This window comes from Lygodium microphyllum, chromosome 6 (assembly GCF_053477565.2).
Source record: "Lygodium microphyllum isolate KBCC chromosome 6, Lygodium_microphyllum_v1.1.10, whole genome shotgun sequence".
Taxonomy (NCBI): domain Eukaryota; kingdom Viridiplantae; phylum Streptophyta; class Polypodiopsida; order Schizaeales; family Lygodiaceae; genus Lygodium; species Lygodium microphyllum.
The window spans coordinates 70,570,983-70,595,999 of record NC_141140.1 but is presented as its reverse complement, the minus strand read 5'-3'; the positions used below and the strand labels follow the sequence as shown (position 1 = coordinate 70,595,999).

Genomic DNA, 25,017 nt, shown 5'->3' with positions numbered 1-25,017 from the left:
TATCACTATCTTCCTCTTCTCTATGGTGGTGCTTCTTGTTCTTCTTCTTGTCTTGTTTCTTACTTCTTGTTTCTACTACATTCTCCTTGTCTTTTCTTGTATCTTGTGCTCTCCTAGAAGTCTCCTCTCTCCCTAATCTATCTATCTCCTCTTGTGCTTTCTGTATTTTCTCCTCTTCTTGTTGTTGTAGCACCCATTCTCTATAGCCTTGCTCCACTTCTAATTTTCTTCTTTCCTCTTTCTCTTCCTTCATTTGCATGTTCCTTCAATTTGACTCTAGCATGCCTGACATGCCCTCCAACCGTCTCTCTAATCCGGCTACCTTCTCCTCTTAGGTCACTCTCCACTCTTGCCCTCTACTCTTCTTTCTCTCTTCCATTGTTGGGATGGGTACATTCTCTCTATCATCCTCCATGTGGTCGATGGGGTTATCGATGCGGAAAAGTCGTGTTTCGCCTTTGGGATGGTGGTTGTGTCGCGGGGAAGTCGCATCATGTCTTCAGATGATTGGTGGTGTCAGAGTTGCTATGCCGGGGTATCACGCCGAGGTCGGTGCGACGTGGGTCAAACGCGACGGGAGTCGTCACGACGAGGGTTGACGCGATGGGGTCGACGGGACGTGGGATGATGTGACGGGTCAACGCGCTATGGGCGTTGCGACGTGGGGCGACATGATGTGGGTCATTTCGGCTCATTCTCTTTGGGGCACTGGATTCTTTTCTCTTGCTTCCGTGAGTACTCCTTCACTCCGAGCAAGAGTTGCTTTGATACCAAGTGTGATGCACTTGCACTCGTTACTCACTCAACACAGCACAAAAAGGCAACACGATATGTGAGAGCAAGGTATACTCTTGTATTATTCAATCAAAGAAATGGTACAATGTAAGTACATCCCATGACTACACCCTCATGACGCTGCACATGAGAGGGTTCACTATTGGGTATATGGAATGACACCAAATTCTTCCTTTCAATGGTGCATGCCAATCTTGGGAAGAATGACACCAAATTTACCATTTTTTTTCCTTGGTTTGTTTGCATTGCTTTGCTTGAACCGCTTGCTTGGATGCACTTTGAGGCGGTGTCCACCCAGGGTGCTTGTAGCTCCTTCACCTCACCGATTTGTAGATGGAGTATAGGGTACCCGGCATTCTTTTGCCATTGCCAAGGCCCATAGGTGTCACTGATTCAGCCCCCCTTGCCCTAGCATTATAATTATAATGGACATGAACTTACTAAATTTGAGAGATGTGGCGAATAATTAGCTCTTTGTGGACCTTTTGCACATTGGTTGGGGCAGTACGTGAAGTAGTACATTATCATCTACTATAAAACCGAAAAATATGGTTAAAAGCAAGCAACGTCTAGATCACAGGTCACTAAAGGCATTAATGAACGATATTTGAAAGGTTTTTGCGATCGAGAAAGGACTTTGGCAAAAGGGCCGGAGCGTTGTTTTTGGGGGGTGGGGGTGTGGCCTGAGTGGGGTCCGGTGAGTACTGGATGTGTCGATTTTCGAATTGGATGGGGTACAACTGGTCGGTCATTCTTTTCCGGGGCGGTGAGGCCCACCAAAGGTTGGGGCCAGGCAAAAGGGCCCCGCTTTATTAAATTTTTTAAAAGCCTTTTTCCTGAAAAAGCCAGGACACCGTCAGATGGGGGTTGTTTTTCTCCAGACTTATTTCCATCATCATTCATCATCAATCAATCAATTATCAGCCCCAAAAAACCTGAAATAATAAAAAATACACGTGTATATATACATATATATATATATGTATCGCCCAACGTTTCCCTCCATGTTACTGCTCCTCCTCTCTCCTGTCAGTTGCCGTTGCAAACCTCTCTCTCTCACATCCGCCATAGCTGCCTGCTCCACTTCTCCTGCGTGCTCCCTTGCTTCATCCCCGTCCTCTACAGCTAGCCTCATATTCCATATTCCTAGTTATTTAACCCATCCTCCCTTTTCCCTTGCTTCCTTCATCGCCATACCTTGCTTGCTTCTTTGTTTCCCCATAAACCCTTTCTCCTTTGCCATAGCTCTACTCAAACTCCTCACCCCACCCCACCACACTCATTCCTTGATTTCCCTTTTAGTTTTCCTCCCCTCGTTATTCTGTTGAATGGGTTTCGTCTCCACCCATTCTGCCACTCCACACAAGGAGGGCAATGGCTGATGTTTTTTCTTTTTGCTTCATTGCCCCATTTGCCTCGTCTCAATTTCCTCATCTATATTTGGAGACTTAGCTAACCATCACAAGCAAGCCAAACTGTTTCGGAAGCTCTGTGCTGATTCCTTTTCTCTTTTGAAGGCTAAAGAAAACAAACAAACAGGTTTTATTCAAAAAGGGGTGTGACAGAGATGGCACCTCTATGTGCAGATAACAACAATCTGATGGCCTATCACCTGCCGATGGCCACATCCGCTAGGTCGGAGGCGTCTTTGATGGCGTTGGCTCAGCAGCTTGTGCAGCAGCAGCAGCAGCAACAGCATCATCATAACGGCCATCAGCAGTCCCATCTTCAACAACAACAGTATCATCATCAAGCTCTCCCTGCTCTCACTGCTCCCTGTAATCCTCTTCCAATAGATCAATCTCCTGCTGCTAATTCTTCCTCTGGCTTCTACACTGACTCCTTGTATGACTTCAATCCCTCTAGCTCCACCTCCCTTCTCGATGAGGCACCTTCAGCTTTGGACCTCCCTGCCCTTTCTCACCCCCCACCCATCCTGCCCAGCATGTCGGTTGATACCCCACTGTCCAAGGGAGGAGGGGCGCTGGATGAGTCCTTAGCCTTCTTTCCATCAACTTCTGCAACCGCAACGATGGCTGGAGACCCCTACGAAGTGGATGCGATGTCGTCGGAATGGATGGATTGTCTCATGTGCGATGATGGGGATGATGGCATGGTATGCTATTTCGAGACGAATCCATGCGAGTCCAGTCAGAGTTCGGAGGCAGCGACAACGACAAACTCGTGCTATCCGTGCACGCCGGCAGAGGAAGCTCTCCCGGATGGCTTCACAGTGCTAGAGGAAGCGAAGAGATGTTTGCTGCAGCAGCAGGGAATGAGCCTCTCGGATGGTATGTCGCCGCCATGGAGTGCACCGGAGCCAGGGTGCTCGCCGACGTCATCGCAGGGCCTGATGGCGAGTGAAATGAGGTACAGGGGGCAGCCGTGGGGGCCGCAAAGCAGCACCAGATCAGCGATGGTGGCCAAGGTGCCTGAACACGGGGTGCAGCTGATGCAGTACCTGCTGGAGTGCGCCAAGAGCATCGACACAGACCCGGAGTCTGCAAGCGCCGTTATACCGAAGCTGCGGGAGCTCTCGAGCCGGACCGGAGATCCCATTCAAAGGCTCGCAGCCTACTTCACAGACGCCCTGTCCGTGCGGCTCACCACCTCCCGCTGCGATGTCGCGCCGCCACCGCTGCCTCCACCGCACCGCTTTGACGAGCCAGTCTCCCCGCGGGACCTTACCCTCGCGCACATGGCCCTTACAGACGCCTGCCCGTACTTTACTTTTGCGCAACTGACGGCCAACCAGGCGATCCTGGAGGCGATCGAGGGCGGGGAGAGCGTGCACATCGTGGATTTCGGCATCTCGCAGGGGGTGCAGTGGGCGGCGCTGCTGCAGGCGCTGGCAGCGGGTGCGAGCCGGCCGCGGAGGGTGAGGATCACAGGGATCGCATCGCCGGAGCTGGGTGAACGGCCGCCGGTGGAGTCGCTGGCGGCGACGGGGCGGAGGTTGGTGGAGTTCGGGCGGAGCCTCGATTTAGAGGTGGAGTTCCGGGCGGGGGAGGCGGGGCTGGCGGACCCAGAGCTGAGCGCGGAGATGATCGGGGTGCGGGAGGGCGAGATAGTGGCCGTCAATTTCATGCTGGAGCTCTGCAACCTGCTTGGGGGGGAGAAGGAAGGTGTCCAGCTGGCACGGGTGCTGCACGTGGCATGTCAGCTGGCGCCACGCGTGGTGACGGTGGCGGAGATGGACGCCCAGCTGGACGGGGGGCCCTTTCAGAAGCGGTTCGTGGCGGCCCTTCACTTTTTTTCGGCCATGTTCGACTCCCTGGAGGCTGGGATGGGGCGGGAGTGTCCGCACCGCCTCCGCATGGAATGGTGGCTGCTGGGGGAGCGCATCCTCAGCATGGTGGGCAGCGCCGATGACGACCCGCGGCGGCGCCGCCTGCGGTCGCATGATCGCTGGCGCGCCGCCATGGAGTCCGCCGGCTTCCGCGCTGTGCCTCTCAGCCAGTACGCTGTCAGCCAGGCCGGCATCCTCCTCTGGCACTTCCGGGACACCTTCACCCTCTCCGAGGCGCCCTCGCGGCTCTCCCTCTCCCTTGGCTGGCAGAACAAGCCCCTTATCACAGTCTCTTCCTGGACCACCCTGCCTCCCTCCAGTCCCCCCGCCTCATAACCATAATCGTTCTCCCCCCATTTTCTACTAATATACATATCCACCCCCTACATTGATCATCGATCAGCTCTTTTACGACCATAAATTCATGGAGGATAACCTCCATTTCCATACATCCTTAAGGTTCCTTCCAACCTGATAACTAATTTTCAACCTATATGTACACATATTCAACATTGTGAATACCATGTTTCCCTCTTTTTTTTTTTCCCTTTCTACATTGCTTTGCAACTCTAATTATAGTACGTGGCTTTGCAACTCTAGTAGTATATGATGTCTAGTTTGAATGTATGTGCCTTCCTCCATGCACGTTGAACCTAAAATTATTGTGCATGGTGTCTAGGAAAAGACAAAGGGAAAGAAAGAGACAAATGGAGAGCACTTGGATTCATTTGCTAGTGATATGTAGTAGAGAGAATGTGTGTTGAGTGTGTGTGTGCTCTTTACATGTTTGGAGTAATCCAAAAGCATTTGTGATTTTCTTGAAGCAAGAGGACAAAAGGCATTGAATCATTGATCTAGGGGAAAAGATAGCAAGCTTTGAGCTCTCTTTCATGGTTTTTATTGATGACTATAAAAGAAGTAGTTTTCTATTTATTTTAGTACAAGTGGGGCAAGCACACACTCGTGATCAAATCATCCTACTTTGGCTCCATCATATCATAAAGTGTAGACTATTTGACATGATGTCACAATAAAGCTAGTTATGGATGACAAGTAAAGTTAGCTATTGATGATAAATTAGGATGTCTAGTTGTCTACCTATGTAGGACAAGGTAAGAATGTCAATAAAGTTTGCAACGCATGACAAGATAAGGATGTTGATTGATAGGGAATTCAATGAATGTCATTAAAGTCATATTTTGACATGTTGCTTTAAATGCTATGATGCGTTATGAGAAATCCTCAAGAATGTAAATGCAACATGATTGGTGTGAAAAATGAGCAAATATATTATCATCCACAAACATATGAGAGAAAAGTGTGAAGAAAGAGAACTTTCAACCAACATACTTTTTATTTGTTAAATGCACAATCTCAAGAAAACAATGTTTCTTAGAAACCATTAAGCCAAAAGCCCAAACAAACAATAAAGCCAAGGGTGAAGAACTTGACCAACAAACTACGAAAGTGTGAAGAACCTAAACCTCAAACAAGGAGTTGCCATATATAAGATAATCCTTGAACAAGCATTTTTTTGTCTAATGTGAATTAGTATTAATTATTTACATCAATTCACTAAAGCGGGGGATGCTCCATGGCTAGAAATGAGTTTAGTTGTATCTCTTCAAAAACTTGTACATTGCTTGAAACTAAACATCTTTCTTCCTCAAACAATAAAGCCAAGGGTGAAGAACTTGACCAACAAACTACGAAAGTGTGAAGAACCTAAACCTCAAACAAGGAGTTGCCATATATAAGATAATCCTTGAACAAGCATTTTTTTGTCTAATGTGAATTAGTATTAATTATTTACATCAATTCACTAAAGCGGGGGATGCTCCATGGCTAGAAATGAGTTTAGTTGTATCTCTTGAAAAACTTGTACATTGCTTGAAACTAAACATCTTTCTTCCTAAGTGCATTGACTACCAAGGCCTCCCTAAGCATATTTCTTCCTAAGTCCATTGACTACCAAGGCCTCCCTGCATGCTAGCTTGTTGAGATAAGATATATTAGGCACTCTCTTGAACACTTTGGAGTTCCATATGGACTTTATGGTAATTTCTCATATGATGTTCCAAATCTTCATTGAACCTTCATTGAGTTGGCTTGCATCTCCAAAGAGAATTGTCTTAGCATGGAAACCTATTGTCTCCATGCTTCCACAAACTTTTGGCTTCATGACACTCCTAAAGCAAGTGAGGGGTATTTCTTCTTATCTCTTTCAAAGGGGGCACATGGGGGAGACAACTCTACTCTTGTGCAATCCCTCCCTAGTAGTTGGTGGGTACTTGTTCATTAGAACCTTCTGTAAGATCAAATTTAATCATCGAGATGGTGTGTAGTGCCAAATCCTCCTAATTCTCATTTTTCCCATCGTAAGTTTAGGTTCTTGGGAATTTCTTCTTCCAATATTCTTGGACCTCCAAGGTGAGGTAACCCTCGTCAAATTGGAAGTCTCCTTGTCTTTCACACTCCCATGAGGGTGTTGCCACATTCAACCTTGTGGCACTTAAAGGGGTGTGAAGCAATTTGTTGATATAAGAAGTTGGCCACACTTGTTTCTTCTGTTAGATGATCTATCTCAACCATCCCTCTTTGTAAGTCCCCACCTTTGCGCAATTTCCTCTTCCTTGATCCCCCCACCTTTGCGCAATTTCCTCTTCCTTGATCCACCTAAGTTGAGAAGGGTGCTAAAGATCTTCTCAAATTTTGATACCTTTTAGATAAAGAGACTTGGATAATTTGGCATTTTCCTAGAGAGGCATAGATTGTCCATCTTGAAGGCTCTATCAAAGCTCCATATCGTTCGATTGAGAGATGAGTCTCCTCTCCTATCAGAGTTGCCATGCCAATTGACATCCTTAATCATTTCTTTCTATATGGCCACCATCTTGTTGGCATGGCAACCTTCAAGCCTTAGATATGGATTTTAATGGCATTGTTTATCCTCCTAACCAACGACCCCCTTGAATGGAACATGCCATGATCCAATAGTGCACTTGGCTGATTGGAATCCTATCTCTTCAACAATTACATACTAATATATTAGCTTTGTCTTCTTATTATCAGCCAATAATTGTTAGGTGAGTTGCTCTCTATCAATGAGTAATAAACCCTTGAGTGTGCCCTTCCACACGAGTTGCTCAATCTTCTTTAGCAAAGGGTATTTTACTATATCAAAGAACAAAAGCGAGAAAAGTTACTTTTTAACCCCTAGGAAATGTTATGATAATTGCTATGAAAATAAGAAGATTTTAAATCATTGATTCTTGTAAATTTCCATTGCTTATTTATCGAATGATTTGTGACTTGTTATGCGAAGCGCTATGTATGATATTGGCCACATTGTGCCTAGTAGATAGATGGTAGGAAACTAATGTATTTTGTATTATAATGAGCTTATTAAGAGATGGAGTTATGCATATGAATTATTAAGTACAAAGTGCAATTTAACGCACAATAATTAATTATTCTTTGATGCTTTACTAATACATAATTTTTTATGTTTGGGTTTTCTTTGGCATGGAATTATTGTATACACACTTGTAATTTATGTATTTGGTTGTAATGGTTTTGCAAGGTGTGAAAGGCTAGGTTATTATTTTTATAAACCTTAGAATATATTTATTATATAAGAGTTAGAAATTATTAGGCCAAAAGCATGGCATTCAATTAAAGAAAGCACGAAGCCCAAAATGATGCAAAAGGTCACTAGAACATGTGCTCAATACCATAGATATTTACTTAAACATAAAAATCATGTAATTAAAGAATCCAAGTGAATTCAAAAGTGATCGCTAACTCCAAATTATGAGTATATTGTAACCACATTAATGTCGAACATGCATAGATTCGTTGTTCAAAGCAACGTTTTGAGAAAATCCATGGTTGTCTCATTTTCATGAGGTATGTACAAATTTGCTGGTGCATAGGTCGGGTGCTATATGTGCGCGTAGTGAATGACGGAAGGTCCCCAAGAACAAAGAACTCTACAAAAGCTTCATAAAAGCAAGAAGAGAGTTTGCACGATATGAGACAAAAAGACCAATTGGGTGCAATCTCCCCCAATGCCTTGTGTGAGTGCTTCACAAGGCATGTATCTATAGATTTATTAATCGCCAAGCTAAAAAATAGTCCACTTAACAATTTAGCATGCTTTTGACTTTTGTGTTTACTTTTGCCTAAATAAAGAGTAAAGCATTTGCGCGTTCCAAAAGTTGAGTTATGCCCAAATACAATGTCAAATAATGGAGTATTTAACCGAGCGCCTATGCACATACAAAATAATAAATAATTGTCAATAGCTTTAATAAATAGGCGTACCTAAATAAATATTGGTGCCACGCCTTTAGTGATAAGGTGCACGCCCATAAAAAATGATAATTCTTCTAGTATTTTGAATTCACGCCATCGCATGGTGCTTCCCATTGCCACCGTAGCCTGCTCTATACATCACTAAAGCATTCATAAGATAAAACCCACAAAAGAGAATACCTAGCAGTATTCAACTACAAAATAATAAAATAAGTTGGAACTCTATTCTAACCTTAATTTAATTCGAGTGCACTCTAAACTTATAAATGTCTATTATTTAATATATATTTTGTAGAATCACCCGTTGTGGAATCACCCATGTGCACATTAAATTAATCTGACGCCCGAAAAGGATAAGCATCCCCATCAACTTCTCGCACAAGGAATCCACCTTGTGTACGAGCCTTGGCAAATAAATATAGTTTTACGGAATCCACTGAAAAACCTAGTTTTATGGAATCCATCGAAAAACCTCACGAAATCCACCATGGAATAAAAACCTCATGGAATTCACCATGGAATATGCCTCCTCGCATCATACATCCGGGGTGGGATTGTTTGGTGCTAATTTAACATAACAAGCTTGTTTAGTGTATGATTGTTGGGCTTTTGCAACCATGTTTTTAACTTGAGCAACAATAGTAGCATGCATATTGGCAATATCATTAGCAGCTTTAACTTTGTTCGACAATGATGTAACAGGTGTATGCTATCTATGTCCATATATGATTTCAAAATGTGCTTTATGAGTAGTTGTGTGTGGTGTATTATTGTATGCAAATTGAAGTAGATGTAAATGTGTATCCCATGTTTGTGGTTTTGAAATTATATATGCACGCAAGAGATCTATAATTGTATTGTTAGTAGCTTCTGTTTGCCCATTGGTTTCAGGATATGGAATGCAGATGAGAAATTAATCTTAGTACCCAAATTAGCAAACAAAGTAGTCCAAAAATTGCTACAGAATCTAGAATCACAATAAAAAATAATAACTTTTGGCAAACCATGGTTAGTGAAAATAATCTTAAAAAACAATTGTGCAGATTGAAATGCAGTTAACGTTTTCTCACATTGTAAAAAATATGCTTGTTTGCTAAATTAATCTACTATAGTCCAAATCATATCATGATTAGCTTGTGTGTTAGGCAAACCAGTTTATAAAATCCATTGAAATATGTTCCCATGGACGTTCAAGAATTGGTAAAGGCATTGGCAAACCATATTGCTTACCATGGTGTCGCTTGACTCTTTGACAAATTAAACACTCATAAACAAAGTTAGAAACATCGGATTCCATTTGTGGCCAGTAAAAATCTTCAACCAATGTTCTTAAAGTGGAAATAACACCTATATGGCCTTGATATGGAGGACAATGAATTTCGTGCAACACAAATTATCTAAATTGAATAGTGACACATAATCTTTTCTCATAAAACATAAATCCACTAGAATAAGACAAAGAATCAATTGGAATCCAGTTATTAGCAACCAATTTGTTCCAATCATCTTGAAAACTGGGGTCATGGTCATAGGTATCCTTCATATAGGAATAAGGGGAATCAAAAGATAGAACATAAATATTATGGATACTTGGTCTTTTACTCAATGCATCGGCCACAACATTCTCTCTTCCGGGTTGATATTGGATAGGTGGATGGAAACTTTAAATGAAAGTAGCCCATTTAATATGACGATCAGAAATTTGTGGCTGACTAAGGAGATGTTTGATACTTTGTTGGTCAGTTTTGATCATAAATTTGGATCCCATTAGATAGTGTTTCCATTGATGTAAGGCTTGAAGTACAGCTAACAATTCTTGATCATAGGTGGAATACTTCAGTTCAGAGGGTTTAAGTTTGCAACTAGAATAAACTATGGGATGTGAATCTTGCATGAGGACAGCTCTTATTTATGATCCACTAGCATCAGTGATTACTAGAAAGAATGATAGATTAAAATCAAGTAATTGCAAAATTGGTGCATGTGTTAAAGCATGTTTTAATAAATCAAAAGACTTTTGTTGGTTGTCAAACCAATGATAGACAACACCTTTCTTTAACAATTTCGTCAAAGGCAATGCAAGCAATGAAAATTTTCTTACAAATTTTCTATAAAAGCTGGCAAGACCTAAGAAGGAACGTAACTCATGCACATTTTTAGGGATAGTCCAATTCAAAATTGCCCCTATCTTTTTAGGATCAATACGAATACCATCAGAAGAAACAATGTGACCTAAGTATTGAATTTGGGTTTGGAAAATTTTACTCTTGTCAGGGTTAGCATATAATTGATTCTCTTTCAACAAATTTAAAAACCAAAGATAGATAATCACAATGCTTATTCTCATTCTTACTAAAAACCAATATAGCATCAAAGTTTACACACTTTTGATACTTTAAAAATATGTGATTCATCATACGAGTGAATGTAGCTGGTGCATGGATCAAACCAAAAGGCATAATAAGAAATTCATAATGAACAAATTGAGTTTTAAATGCAGCCTTGAAAATGTGAGGTGTATCCAATCGTACTTGATGATATCCAAATTTAAGATCTATCTTGCTAAAAATAGTGGCTCCTTGTAGTTTATCCATGAGGTCATCTACCCTAGGGATCGGATATCTATTCTTAAAAGTGATATTCTTTAGGGCACGATAGTTGATGTACATCCTATAGGTATTATTTTTCTTCTTAACTAATAGGACAGGTGTACCGAAAGGAGAACTATTGAGCCTAATGAGTCCTTCGTTCAATAGTTCTTCAACTTGTGCTTGGATTTCTTTTTGTTCAATCTGATTGTGTCTATAAGGTGCTTTACATGGTGGTTGAGAACCTGGGATTATGTCTATTTTATGGTCGTCAAGATGTGTAGGTGGTATACTAGGTGGTAAATCAGTAGCAAAATAATCTTTAAATTGTGAAAAAAATTGTGCATTCCTAGGATACATATAATTTTTCTTAACTTCAATTTCATTCACCCATACTAAGTATGATTTGCTACATTTTCTCAATGCACATTTAGCCTGTGTGTGACTAAGTAGGGGAAAATTATCAAATGTGTGCGATCCATATAATGTGATTTGTTTTTCATTAGAATGAGTTTTCATGGAATGTGTGGAATAATCTATGTCGGGATTATATTTGTGATGCCAAGGTATTCCTAAAACAATATCACTAGCTTGCAAAGGCACAATCAAGAAATTTTTGTGCTCAACATAATCACCAATTTCAATTTCTAAATCATGAACTTCTTATGTACAATTGTATCTAGTACCTAAGAATGCAACCTTTATGCGATAATGAGTTGGAATAGTAGGTAAATTCAATTCTTTTATCAAATTTGCAAAAATAAAATAATGTGTGCTTCCATCATCATGCAAAACAATATTTTCTTGATAATACACAAAACATTTCATTGTTAATAACAAATGAGGATTTGGCATACCTGGTAAAGTATCTGAAGCATCACCGATATCATCATCATCTTCAGTGAAGTCTGGCATATCTTCACGGTCCTTGTCTTCAATCACTCCCAAGTGATTGATTTGAACAGCTTGCTTCTTGGATTGACATTTCATTGTTAAGTGTCCAGGTTGATGACACTTGTAGAAAACTATAGACTTTGCTTTGGAGACATTATTGGTAAGGGTTGGAAATTTGGGTATGTTGGGATTTGGCTGGAGAGAAGGCTTAGGGTTTGAATTTGTGTTTGATGGTAAAGCAAGAGGTCGAGTCCAGTGCTTACGGAAAGAAAAAGGAACAAAGCGATTTTGATTGAATCTGCAAAAGTTAGAATTGAATTTCTTTGTACCAAAGTTACCATTAGTCAAAAATTGTTGCGGTCGTTTTTCTCTTCCACGAATTTCCTCTTTCGCATCATGGGCTAAAGAAATCGCATCCTCCAAAGTCTTTGGCTTAAACATATTCACTTCCGCATAGAAGTGACCAAGCAAACTGGACATATACTTGTGCTTGTGGATCGCCTCTCAGGAACATCTTCAAGCGTTCGAAGTTGTAGTAAGACACTCCAAAAATGCTCAATGTATTGCGTGATGGATTCACAATCTCTTTGTTGTAGGAAATCCCATTGTTTGATTGCTTTTTCATGGAATTGAGGTGGAAGGAAATTTTGCAAAAATTTCTTTTGAAAGGCCTCCTAGGTAGAGGGACAATCAATACTCTTTCGGACAACAGTCCACCATAATGATGCTCTGTTTGCTGGATGGTTAGTGACGCATCTAACTTTATCTTTTTCAGCATATTGCTCTTCATGAAAATAGTCATCAAAGTGACTAATGAAAGAAAAAACAATTTTGCCATCATATAGCCCATTAAAAGTATGGAATTTGAAATTTCTGACGGTAGAGATGGACACTTGGAAGACAACACTAGTCAACCTAGATACCATCTCAACCGTGCTAAAGGGTGATGCCCACATTAGAAAATCTTACAGGCAGTTGACTAAGAATATCTCTTGTCGAGAAGATGAGCGAGACTAGATGCTTGTGCTAGCCACTATCGATGGGCCATTCTGGAACTAGGAGGAGTACGAGCAGGCTGCTAAGACAATTGGTAAGCCCAAAGACAAACCTTTAGTGCTGATCTGCATGATGGCTAAAAGCTCAAGCGAATGACCAAACCCTGTCCAATTCCATATCCCTAGAAACAAGCAAGAACTCCTTGAGATCCTAGAGCATCTAACAAACAAGCTAGCAAGCAACCCAACCGCTAACCTTAAACCTCTCCAAGATCTCTTGGGCAAACCTAAGTGGCGATGGACCAAAGTGTAAGATTTAAACTTGATGTACAATTGGGTCTTACTCACCGACGAAAAGGAGTCGTCATTTTAAGACTTAGGAGATAACAAGCAGTCCGATGAAGATGGCGCTAACGATGAATACGAGGATTGTTGTTCCCTTAGTGACCAAAGTGAAGGAGAGATGGATACCAAAGAATATGACATTGAGGGACGATTGATAGAACAAATACGAGCAGACTCCAAACCAAGCAAAAAGAATGTTTTTAGGATTGAGAAAGGAGTCATGAGCATGGATTGCGATCGCACATGGTTGAAACACGTAGGATTGAGAAAGGAGTCATGAGCATGGATTGAGAATGTTTTTAGGATTGAGAAAGGAGTCATGAGCATGGATTGAGAATGTTTTTAGGATTGAGAAAGGAGTCATGAGCATGGATTTCGATCTCACATGGTTGAAACACATAGGAGTGATGGCTTACGAGCAAGTAGGCCTAGTCCAACTGCCACACCATTATTTAGGATGAATTCACCCACTGAGCTGTGACCTCCAGGAGAGTCTCGCTCTTCTAGTGAAGATGGAGAGTTTGATTTTGAGTCAGGAAGTAAGCTCAAATAGTGATCATGAAATATCTCAACCTCCTAAGACTAGATACACCAAAGGGGACCTACCTATTCACCTAAGGCACTGAAGATTGAAGGAGGAAGCAACCCAAGGAACCATAGAGGCTAATGAGCAAAGAAAATTGCAAGACCTACCAAAGCTATTCACAAAGTTCAAAAAAGGTAATAGGGTAGTGATCTTGCTAGGAGACAAATGCCAAGGGCAAGCCAGAAAACCAATAGAAGGATCTGCTAAGGTCAAGGAGGTAAATTTAGCCAAGGAAGGGGAGACGCCCCAACCTCTGTCTTTATAGCCAATGACTTGACTGAGGAAGAGGAAGCAAGTCTCATTGCTCTCTTGCGAGAGTATATAGACGTGTTTGCTTGGTCCCTTGATGAGCTAAAAGGGGTAGATCCGAGTGTGGTGACTCACAACATACCCATGACACCCGATGCAACACTAGTCAAGCAACAACTGTATCCAATGAATCCCAAGCATGCTCACATAGTAAAAGAAGAGATTGATACGCTGTTGAGAGTAGGATGTCAAGATTGTGGGAGAGAAGGAAGGAGTCTCACTTGTAGCTTTCTTGCTTGCACAATGGGGAAATACACACAAGGGTGGAGGCTGAAAACAGTTTTCCTCTTCTTAGTTGTGTAAGCCAAAAGAACTCTCGTACAAAGAAATAGAAGAACCCTATATATGGGTCTCAAACCAAACTCAACTAGCTAAGGTGGCATACTAACTGAGCCACGAACTAGAGTAGATAAGGATAGCTATCATGTAGCTATTATTCATGGGCAGTGTACCAACCGCATCTACAACTGACAAGTCGGTGACATAAATGTACAACGGTCACCCTGGCATATCACGAGTGGAGCTCGATATCTCAACACTCCCCCTCGAGCTCAATCCCAATTCTTGCACACCAAGCAGGTCTCTGAACTTGCGCAGCTTCTCTGCGCCTAATGCCTTCGTGAATATGTGAGCTACCTGATCCTCTGTGCTGACATAAACTAGATCAATAAGACCTAGTAAAACCCTCTCTCGCACATAGTGATAATGCACCTCAATGTGCTTTGTTCTAGCATGATAGATTGGGTTATTTGCCAAGTGTATACTACTCATGTTGTCACAATAAATGACAACTGGCCCATCTGTAGACTGATGCATATCATAAAGTAGCTTATGCAACCAAGCTACCTCACATGCAACCATTGCTGCGCCCCTGTACTCAGCCTCTGTGCTCGACAAGGCAACTGTAGGCTATTTCTTGCTGCTCCAAGTGACTGCAGCACTCCCAAAAGAGAACACATATCCACTGGTAGATCGTCTATCAGAAATACTACCAGCCCAATCAGCATCAATGTATCCATGCAACTGTATCTGAACCCCAGTCTCATAAAATAGTCCATACTGCAATGTGGACTTCACATACTTGAGTATGCGTCTAGCCGCATCCAAATGTGGTTTCCTTGGAGCCTGCATAAATCGACTTACCAATCCAACAGCATAGCTCAAATCTGGCCTGGTAATAGTCATATAAATCAAACTTCCTACTATGCGTCTGTACATAGTAGGGTCTTCCAGAAGCTCACCTGCATCTGCACTCAGCTTCACATTCTGCTCCAAAGGAACTGAAATAGGCTTACAGCCTATCATCCCATATTTAGACAGCATGTCCAATCCATATTGCCTCTGCAAGAGCTGTATCCCACTTGGTGATCTAATCACCTCAATGCCCAAGAAATAACGCAGCTCTCCCAAATCCTTCATCTCAAACTTCTGCTTCAATAGCATTTTCACATGAAGGATATCTTCATCACTGTCACTTATCATAATCAAATGATCAACATAAATGACAAGTAGCATAATACCTTTCTTTGTTTTTCTCACATAAAGTGAGAAATCTGCCTTGGAAATCTGAAAGCCAATAGTGACAAGATACTGTCCTATCTTGTCAGACCATGCTCTAGGTGCTTGCTTCAAGCCATACAAGGCTTTTTTCAACCTGCAAACAAACTCAGGATGAACAGTATGCACATAACCTGGTGGCTGCTCCATATAGACCTCTTCTTGCAAATCACCATGCAAGAAGGAATTCTTTACATCCATCTGATGTAAAGACCATCCCTTTGATGCAGCCATAGCAATGACTGCTCTTACGGTTGCCATCCTTGCAACCGAACTGAATGTTTCTTCATAGTCAATGCCATATGTTTGTGCATAACCCTTGACTACTAATCTTGCCTTGTATCTGTTCACAGAACCATCTGCATTGTGCTTCACCTTATACACCCACTTACAGCCAATTGCATTCTTACCTTTAGGCAAAGGTACCAATTCCCATGTAGCATTTGCTTCCAAGGCATCCATTTCTTCATCCATGGCTTTCTCCCATTTTTCTTTTCCCATGGCTTGCTCAAAAGAAGTGGGTTCTGGTTCCTGTATCACTTTGACCATATATGCATAGTGAATGGCTGTAAATCCATCATATTTCAGCCTATCCACAGGATACCTAGCTCTCGTAGATCTGCGCAAAGTAGGTTCACTCCCAGGTGCTCTCAAAACATCCCTGGTCTTTCTTACTCCAGGTGTAACAATAGAAGGAATACCCAACTCATCATCAATGCTCTGTTCTGAGCCACTAGATTCACCATCCACATAAGAGTGACCTGCATTCACATCAAACATGGGCTGATCAACCTTCTCTTTTCCTTTTCGTGATACCTGCATACCACTATCTGCATTGCCTTGAGAAGATTCTCCTGATCTCAATATGCCTGTCCATGGCGAAGAATGTGAACCACTGCTAGAGGACGCTCCAGGTCCACTAATATTTTGTGACTGCTGCTGTGAATTCTGTGCAGCATTACCATTTTGTGCATCTACATCATCAATCACATTTACTGGTTTATACCAGCTACTCATCTCATAAAAAACAACATCTCTGCTCACTGTAAACCTACGAGTAGAAGGGTTATAGCATCTATACCCTTTTTGCTCTGCAGAGAGTAACCAATAAAGATGCACTTCTCAGCTTTTGGATCCAACTTGGATCTCAACTCATCTGGCACATGTACATAGGCAATGCAACCAAAAATTTTCAAATGAGAAATATCTGGTTTCCTACCAGTATACCTCTCCTCTGGAGTCATCCCATGTATTGCTGTAGTGGGAGTCCTGTTCATTATGTAGACTGCTGTAGCAACTGCCTCAGCCCAATAAAAATCTGGCAAGTCTTTTTCATTGAGCATGGCACGAGATACTTCTCCAATATGCCTGTTTTTCCTTTCTGCAATTCCATTTTGTTGTGGGGTATGACTGCATGAATATTGCTGCTTTATGCCATGCTCCTGCAGGAACCTTGGAAACTCATTTGAGAGGTACTCTCCCCCTCCATCTGACCTTAGGCATTTTATTTGCAGACCTGTTTCTTTTTCAACCATAGCTTTAAGAGTTTTGAAATGCCCAAAAACTTCACTTTTCTTTTTCATGAAATACACCCAAACTTTTCTGCTATAGTCATCAATAAAACTGACAAAATAATGACAGCCTCCAAGAGATGCAGCTTTAGTAGTCCACACATCAGAGTGGATTAATTCCAATGGCTTCTTCCTCTCTTGAACATGTCTAGGAAATGGTTTCCTTGCCTGTTTTCCAAACTGACAGGCTTCACATACCTTATGCATTTCTGCAACCTTGAATTTGGACAATCCTGCAACAATATTTTGGGCCTGCATTGATTTAAGTCGTTGTACATTAACATGACCAATGCGTTTATGCCAGATATCAATATCTGCAACTACACCGGTCCCATGTGCAAACATTGTTGTACTCAATTTAGACATGTCTGTATCCAACGTAAACATTCTGCCCTTCTTCTTTCCTTTTGCTATCAAGCGACCTTTATTTTTCATATCCTCAACAAAGCATCCATGAGGATTAAATCTGACCTGCAAGCCCTGCTCAACCATTTGACCAACAGAAACCAGATTCTTGGTGATGTTTGGGACATGAAATACATCAGACAGGTATTTCTATTTTCCATCTTGCATAGACAAAGGAATTTTTCCAATCTGCACAATAGGATGTGCAGTATCATCTCCAGTCTCCACAAATCCTGGTTTTTCCATTTTCCTTGTATCCTCTATCCATTCTGCATGACCTGTCATGTGGTTTGATTCACCTGAGTCAACATACCATACATCATTGCTTTCTTCTGTACTTGTCACAGAATTGTTCATGTGCTGCACCATAAACAAATGCTCATTTCTGTCATCACCCTGTCTATTAGAAGATGCATAATTCCCTTGTTGCAGTTTTCCATTCATGATGTCATTCTGCTTTTTATAGCAGTCTTTAGCCATATGACCCATTTTACCACAGTAGTAGCATTCAACATTACTGTTTGCATTTTGGCCTCTTTGCCATCCACCACGACCTCTTTGGCTCCCCCTGCCTCTAGAGTTACCACGTCCTCCTCCATAGGACTGGTTTTCTTGAGTTTGCTGTATATTCTGATTTCTACCACGGCCTCCAAATCGGCCTCCTCTACCTCTGCCTCTACCTCTTCCAGCATTTGAGTAGAAGATAGCTTCTTTTGAAGTTCCTCCTGAAGAAGATGCACTACCATTTCTCTGCTCCTCAGAAATTAGAAGAGCAATCAACTCCTCAATATCAAGAAATCTTTCACGAACTGAAATGGATGTCCGAAACTGTGCATAATCCTTTCCTAGACCATTCAAGGTCACAGAAACTAAATCATCATCTTCCACTGGAGACCCAATGGAAGCAAGTGCATTTGCAATCTTCTTCACCTTCATGTGGTAGTCATTGATGCTCATACTTTCTCTTTGCACATTATGCAACTCTTGCTTGAGCTGCATTTTCCTGGCTTGCGTATTTGTGCTATAAATTTTTGACAAAGTATCCCATGCCTCCTTTGGCGTACTTGCATCTTGAATATGCACAATCATAGAGTCTGAAATGCTGATAGACAGCCAGTACATAACTTTCCTGGCTCACTCATGCCATGCTTTAAATGCCTGCATGTTGATTGGGAACATAAGGAAGAACTGGTTCTTCTTCATTTCCTGCAACAAATTTCCAATATCCTTTTCCCATAAGGAAATTCGTCATTCTAAACTTCCATGCTTGGAAGTTGTTCTTGTCAAGCTTTTCAGTGACAATCTGTGAAAGAGAATCAGACGCCATTACAAAACACTGTAAAAAATTCTGTCACTGCAAAGAACACGGCAAATCTGCAAAACTGGCGAAAGTGGTATTTGACCACACAGTCACTTCCTAGTGACGATTTTGCATCAACAGGCAACAGGGATGATTCTGTAACTCCCAATGTCTCTGCGCACAAGCATACGATGCAATTTCTACAGTAACTTTTCACCGACCTGTAGAACAGTGGCTGCACAGCATAAAACTGGGCCTTTTTCTGAGTGCGTGCAGAAAACTTCCGCCTCCAAAACAGGCCCCGAAATGGCCTCAAATCAAAAAAACAGGGTCGCCTAGGGCTAAAGCCTTGTCCCACAGCATATACTACCCTCTTGCTTCACCGCGAAAGGCATCTCAACCTAAGGCAATGCACTCCTGCACTTTCCGGCTGTGCTACCTATAGAGATCTGCTCCCAAAACAGAAAATGAACGCAACACTGCTCCTCTTACCAGAACACCGCGAGCTTGGCTTGCTTTCTTGAGCTCCTTACCACGAACAAGGCTCTGATACCATGTCAAGATTGTGGGAGAGAAGGAAGGAGTCTCACTTGTAGCTTTCTTGCTTGCACAATGGAGGAATACACACAAGGGAGGAGGCTGAAAACAGTTTTCCTCTTCTTAGTTGTGTAAGCCAAAAGAACTCTCGTACAAAGAAATAGAAGAACCCTATATATGGGTCTCAAACCAAACTCAACTAACTAAGGTGGCATACTAACTGAGCCACGAACTAGAGTAGATAAGGATAGCTATCATGTAGCTATTATTCATGGGCGGTGTACCAACCGCATCTACAACTGACAAGTCGGTGACATAAATGCACAACAGTCACCCTGGCATATCACGAGTGGAGCTCGATATCTCAACATAGGATTCATTTACAAGATTGAGCACACGGGTTGGGTCTCACCCATAGTGATTGTGCTGAAAAAGAACAAAAAGATCAAAGTGTGCGTCAACTACAAGAAGGTAAATGTTGCTACGAAGAGAGACAATTATCTATTGCCATACACTAAGCACATGCTCGAGAGAGTGGTTGGTAAAGAAGCCTATAGTTTCCTACATGGCTTCTTAGGATACAATCAAGTGCAAGTGCATCTTGACAATAGGCATAAGATTGCATTCGCCATTGAGTGGGGTGTCTTTGCCTACATAGTCATGCCCTTTGGGTTGACTAATACACCAGCTATCTTCAAGAGGCTCATGTGTGCCATCTTCAAAGACATGCTTAGGAAGGAGTTAGAGGTTTTCATAGATGATTTGTGTGTTCACTCTACATGGAAGGAACACTTAGATAAGCTCCGAGCACTCTTTGAATGATATCGGTTATATCGCCTCTCATTGAACCCCTTGAAGTGCTAGTTTTGGGTAAAGTACGGATGCATCCTAGGGCACGTGGTGTTGAAGAACCACATTGCCATACAGACTTCTTGAAAATCAGGGTTATTGTTGATCTTCCACCACCCAGATTACAAGGGAGTTCAATGCTTCCTAGGCCACATGGGATACTATCGGCACTTTTGTGTTGAACTATGCATTGACTGCTAGACCTCTATACAAGTTGTCGATTATATTCGAGTGGACTGAGGAATGCCAATGCACACATGAGGAATTGAAAAAGGCTCTAACCACTACACCACTACAAGCCCCAAACTAGACAATTGTCGTCCATGTTCACATCGACGCTTCGAAATTCATTGTGGGAGCTGTGTTGTGCCAACCTGGTGAACACAACCTAGATTATCCAGTGAGCTTTGCTAACAGAGAACTCACAGATACAAAAATGAATTACTCAACAATAGAAAGAGAGGGCTTAGCCATGGTATTTACTGTAAAGAAATTTTGGTACTATCTTTTGCCTTCTTTGTTGACCATCGCGTGTTGCTTTATCTTGTTCATAAACCTTGCACTATTGGACGCATTGCTAGATGGTTACTTATGCTTTTAGAATTTAACTTCTCCATGGTGGTACGCAAAGGGAAGTAACTCTACATGGTTGACCATATGTATGGCATAGCCACAAGAGAAGCCGTTGGATAGGGCATCCTGAGATGAATTTCCAAATGTGCATCTGTTTCACCTGTCTAGCGCGAGAGATTTATTTAGGGTTGATTTGGTGCCATATTGGGCAGACGACATAGTCCAAGTGCTTGATCACAAACTCCCTGATCGAACCATCGAGAAGGCTCGACTTAGGTGACTCATCCTTAAAATCTAACCTTATCAGTTGATAGCAATCCAACTTTATAGATTGGGGCAAGACGGGTTGCTATGTAGATGTGTGTGAGAGCATGAAATGCATGACATACTAGCAGAGGCACACGACAGGATTGTAGGAGGACACTTCAACAGAGATACAACAGCCCTCAAGGTGTTATAGTCTCAAATGTGGTAGCCTACTCTCTTCCACAATGTAACACGATTTGTAAAACACTGCTACTAGTGCCAATGGACCAAAGTCCTAATTCGCAAGGATCAAATGGAACTAACCCCTATCATTGCAAGACATCCTTTTGAGAAATGGAAAATTGACTTCATTGGGCTGATTAGTCATGCGACACAGCATTTGCAAGCCAAATACATCATCGTTGCCACAGATTATCTCATGAAGTGGAATAAAGCACAAGCAACTCAGAAGAATGATGTTAGGACCACTACCAAGTTCCTATGGGAGCAAGTGATCTCACGCTTTGGTTGCCCCATCGAATTGGTTCTGACAAAGGTATGCACTTCATTAATGAAGTAATCGCTCACCTCCTGTCTACCTTTCTAATCATCCATCGAAAGTCTTCACCTTACTATCCTCTTGTGAATGGCTAGGCTAAGTCTACTAATAAAATATTAGTGAACGTCCTGACCAAAGTAGTCTTGGCTTCGCACAATGACTAGGATAATAAATTGATGGCAACTTTGTGGGCCTACTGTGCACAACCTAGAAAATAGTTGTAGGACGATAGACTCCCTTTAAGTTGACCTATGGGACTAAAGGACTGTGGGGAGAAGGAGCTAAGAAAGTTCAAATTCAGCTCAGTAAGGCCTTGGTGGAGAAGGCACCGGGTCTAGAATCTAAGGTGGAAAGGAGACAGAAGTGGGACATTTATGCCATGCTAAACATGAAGAAGGAGCAAGTCTTGACAAATGACAGCATAAGCATTCGACCCAAAAATCAGGATGCAGGAAAAAGTCATCCATTCCCTCTTCTCTAGTCAATGATACAACTCCCTAATGCACAGAATGAGTGTGCCCATGCTAGAGAGCTTGGCAGCTCACTCGTTGGATGAGATAGACTGGAATGGCTACGTGTTAAAAACCATCAATCAATCCGCTAAGGCACTAGCCCTAGGAAGCAAGCCAGCTAGTGGGGAATCCCCAACTTCAAAGGGAGCTGAGAGAAATAAACCGTCATCCAAAGCCTCATTCATCGGGTATGGGGGCCTTGACTGCTCTCATCTAGGAAGTTGTGAAGTTTTTTAAGGCACAAGATGGAGAGAAAGGAGCTAATGAAACACCTAGAAGGTCACCTCCCCATTGAGAATGAGAATAGTCAAGTGAGTTAGCGATGAGGAGGGAGCACCAAAAGCCCAATACAGCAAAAGGAAACCAAAAAAGCCCAAGAAAAAAGATGACACATGAGAAGCAGGAAGAGAGAATGATCTTTTGTTGCTTGGGCCCCTATTGGGATTTGGCATCTGCAGCTGCCAATCTTTTCATTCTTGTCATTAGGGTCCCTGCACTAGAGTCGGGTGTTGGGATATGGGCTTTGTCGACCAAAAACTGCACCCACACCATGAGGTTTCTAGCATCAACTGTCGTGTCTAGTGTCGCTGCAATGGTTGGGGTGGTTGACAATATGGTGGGTGGGATAGGGTGGAGTGTGGCCTTGCCTTTTTCCTCTAGAATGGGCAGAGGCAAGTCTTTTGGCACTTGGCCACTGGTCCCCAGCCTCTATCTTGCCTTGGTGGGCTCATCACTACTATCAACTCCTTGTGCTTGCATTACTACTCAATGGACATGTGCACAACTTGTGGCAAGTTCTCTTACCACCACTATGAGGCCGCAACCCATTGATCAAGACAAGCCTATCAAGGAGCTTTACGCTAAATTGAAAGAGCAAAGAAGGAGAAGAGAGCTACAATGGCAAAGCTAGAAGCTAAAAGAAAAATGACTGCTACCTTCCAACTAGAAAAGGCATGCCATGTGGCCATGCAACAAAAAGAAATTAAGGAGCTAAAATCATAAGTAAAGGCCAAGGAAGATAAGTAGGAACACTGGCAAAAAAGACTAGAAGAAGAGAACCAGGAGCTAGTTGTAATGCAAAGGGAGTACAAGCTCCTGGTCCAACAGCAAGTGGAGCTCGAAACGTAGATGAGAAGGCTCCAAGAGGACATGGAAGAGCTCACTATACTAGATGTAGAGAGAGCGCAAGAACAAGAGGAACGTCAAAGAGAGAGGGAAGAAGTGGAGTATAGAGTGCAAAGGGAAGAATAAGGGAGATTGGAAAGAGAGGTTGAACACCTAACAAAGGAGAAAGAAGAAATTGAATAGAAAAGAAAGGATCAGGAGCCGACGATAGTGGCCTTATCACAAAGGCAAAGTGAGGGCTTGGAAGAAATGGAAAAGAAGGTAAAGGAATGGGAGGACAAGAGTAAGAAGAAAGTGAAGGACCTAGCGAGCCATTTGGCCCTTGCGGAAGGAAGCAAAATAATAGCCATAGAAAGCAGGCAGATGCCACTCAGGCTAGTCTAGAGGTGGAGCAACATGCCTTCCTCAGCACAATCTTGGACATCACACTCTCTAAAGAGGAGGAGGCATCTAATGCACTTAAAAGAAAGCTGGAAATAGCTTGCAAAGCAATAAAAAAAGGCCGAGCTCCCAAATCTATGACACAAGAGACTTGGCAAGTTCAGTGAGAAAATCTACTAAAAGTGGGCTTGACGCTGCAGGAGGTTAATGCATTAGGACTCCAAGAAGAACAACCAAAAGAAGCAACATCAAGATCATGAAAGGTGAGAAGGATCAAAGCTTGCACGAGAGAGAGAGAGAGAGAGAGAGAGAGAGAGAGAGAGAGAGAGAGAGAGAGAGAGAGAGAGAGAGAGAGAGAGAGAGAGAGAGAGAGAGAGAGAGAGAGAGAGAGAGAGAGAGAGAGAGAGAGAGAGAGAGAGAGAGAGACTCATAATGTGGGAACTCCAATGTCACAATGTGTGACCAGCCTTTCCTTTATTCATTTGTCACTAAAAGAATAGAGAATAAAGTGACGATGACGGGCGCTTGTCACTTGTAGTGTGCAGACACGGGTACTGTCAGTGTAGTAATACATAAGCAGCTAAGAAGAGGTACCTTTATCCCCAACAACCTCCCACTTAAAGGCAAATTTGCCCAAGTGAGGAGTGAAAAAGAAAAAGAAAAGACACTACAACATGTACACATGTACAACCGGATGAGGAAAGACGTCATCTCATCCCACGCCCCCATCAATCTCATGAGGAAGGCCCCTCTGTAGAGAGGCTTTTCTTGAGAACATTTGTAGCATTCTGGTTAGTCGATATCTTGAAAAGGTCAATAGACTTGTCCTCAATGACCCCACGTATGGTGATACCTCACCTCAATGTGTTTCTCCACATGGAAGATTGGATTCTAACTAAATAGCACTCATAGAATCTGAATGCAATGTAGGGATAGCATCAATACCAAGGTCATGAACCAAATGGCCTAACCATATAGCCTCCTTGCAAGCCTTAGTGACTGCAACATGCTTGGCCTCAGTGGTGGAAAGAGTCGTACACTTCTATACCCTGGACATCTAAGAGACAGCACCTCTAGCATAGGTGACCACATAGCCAGAAGTGGACTTTCTACTATTTGCATGTCTTGCATAATCAGAGTTAGTGTACCCCACAACTCCTCTATCCTAGCTGCCATAGCATATGCATATATTTGCAATGCCCTTTAGGTACCTCATGATACCCTTCATGGCATCCCAATGCTTCTTGCTAGGTGTAGCCATATAGTGTGCCACAACACCAACTA

General features: G+C 42.4%; 1 protein-coding gene across 1 annotated transcript; it reads left to right on the top strand.

Annotated features, from left to right (window-relative positions):
• Nucleotides 1-1,803: 1,803 nt before the first annotated feature.
• On the top strand, nucleotides 1,804-4,633 carry LOC148034665 (GRAS family transcription factor). Its single transcript, XM_087679618.1, has one exon. The coding sequence runs from the start codon at nucleotides 2,363-2,365 to the stop codon at nucleotides 4,418-4,420; it is 2,058 nt and encodes a 685-aa protein (XP_087535744.1). The 5' UTR covers nucleotides 1,804-2,362; the 3' UTR covers nucleotides 4,421-4,633.
• Nucleotides 4,634-25,017: the final 20,384 nt, after the last annotated feature.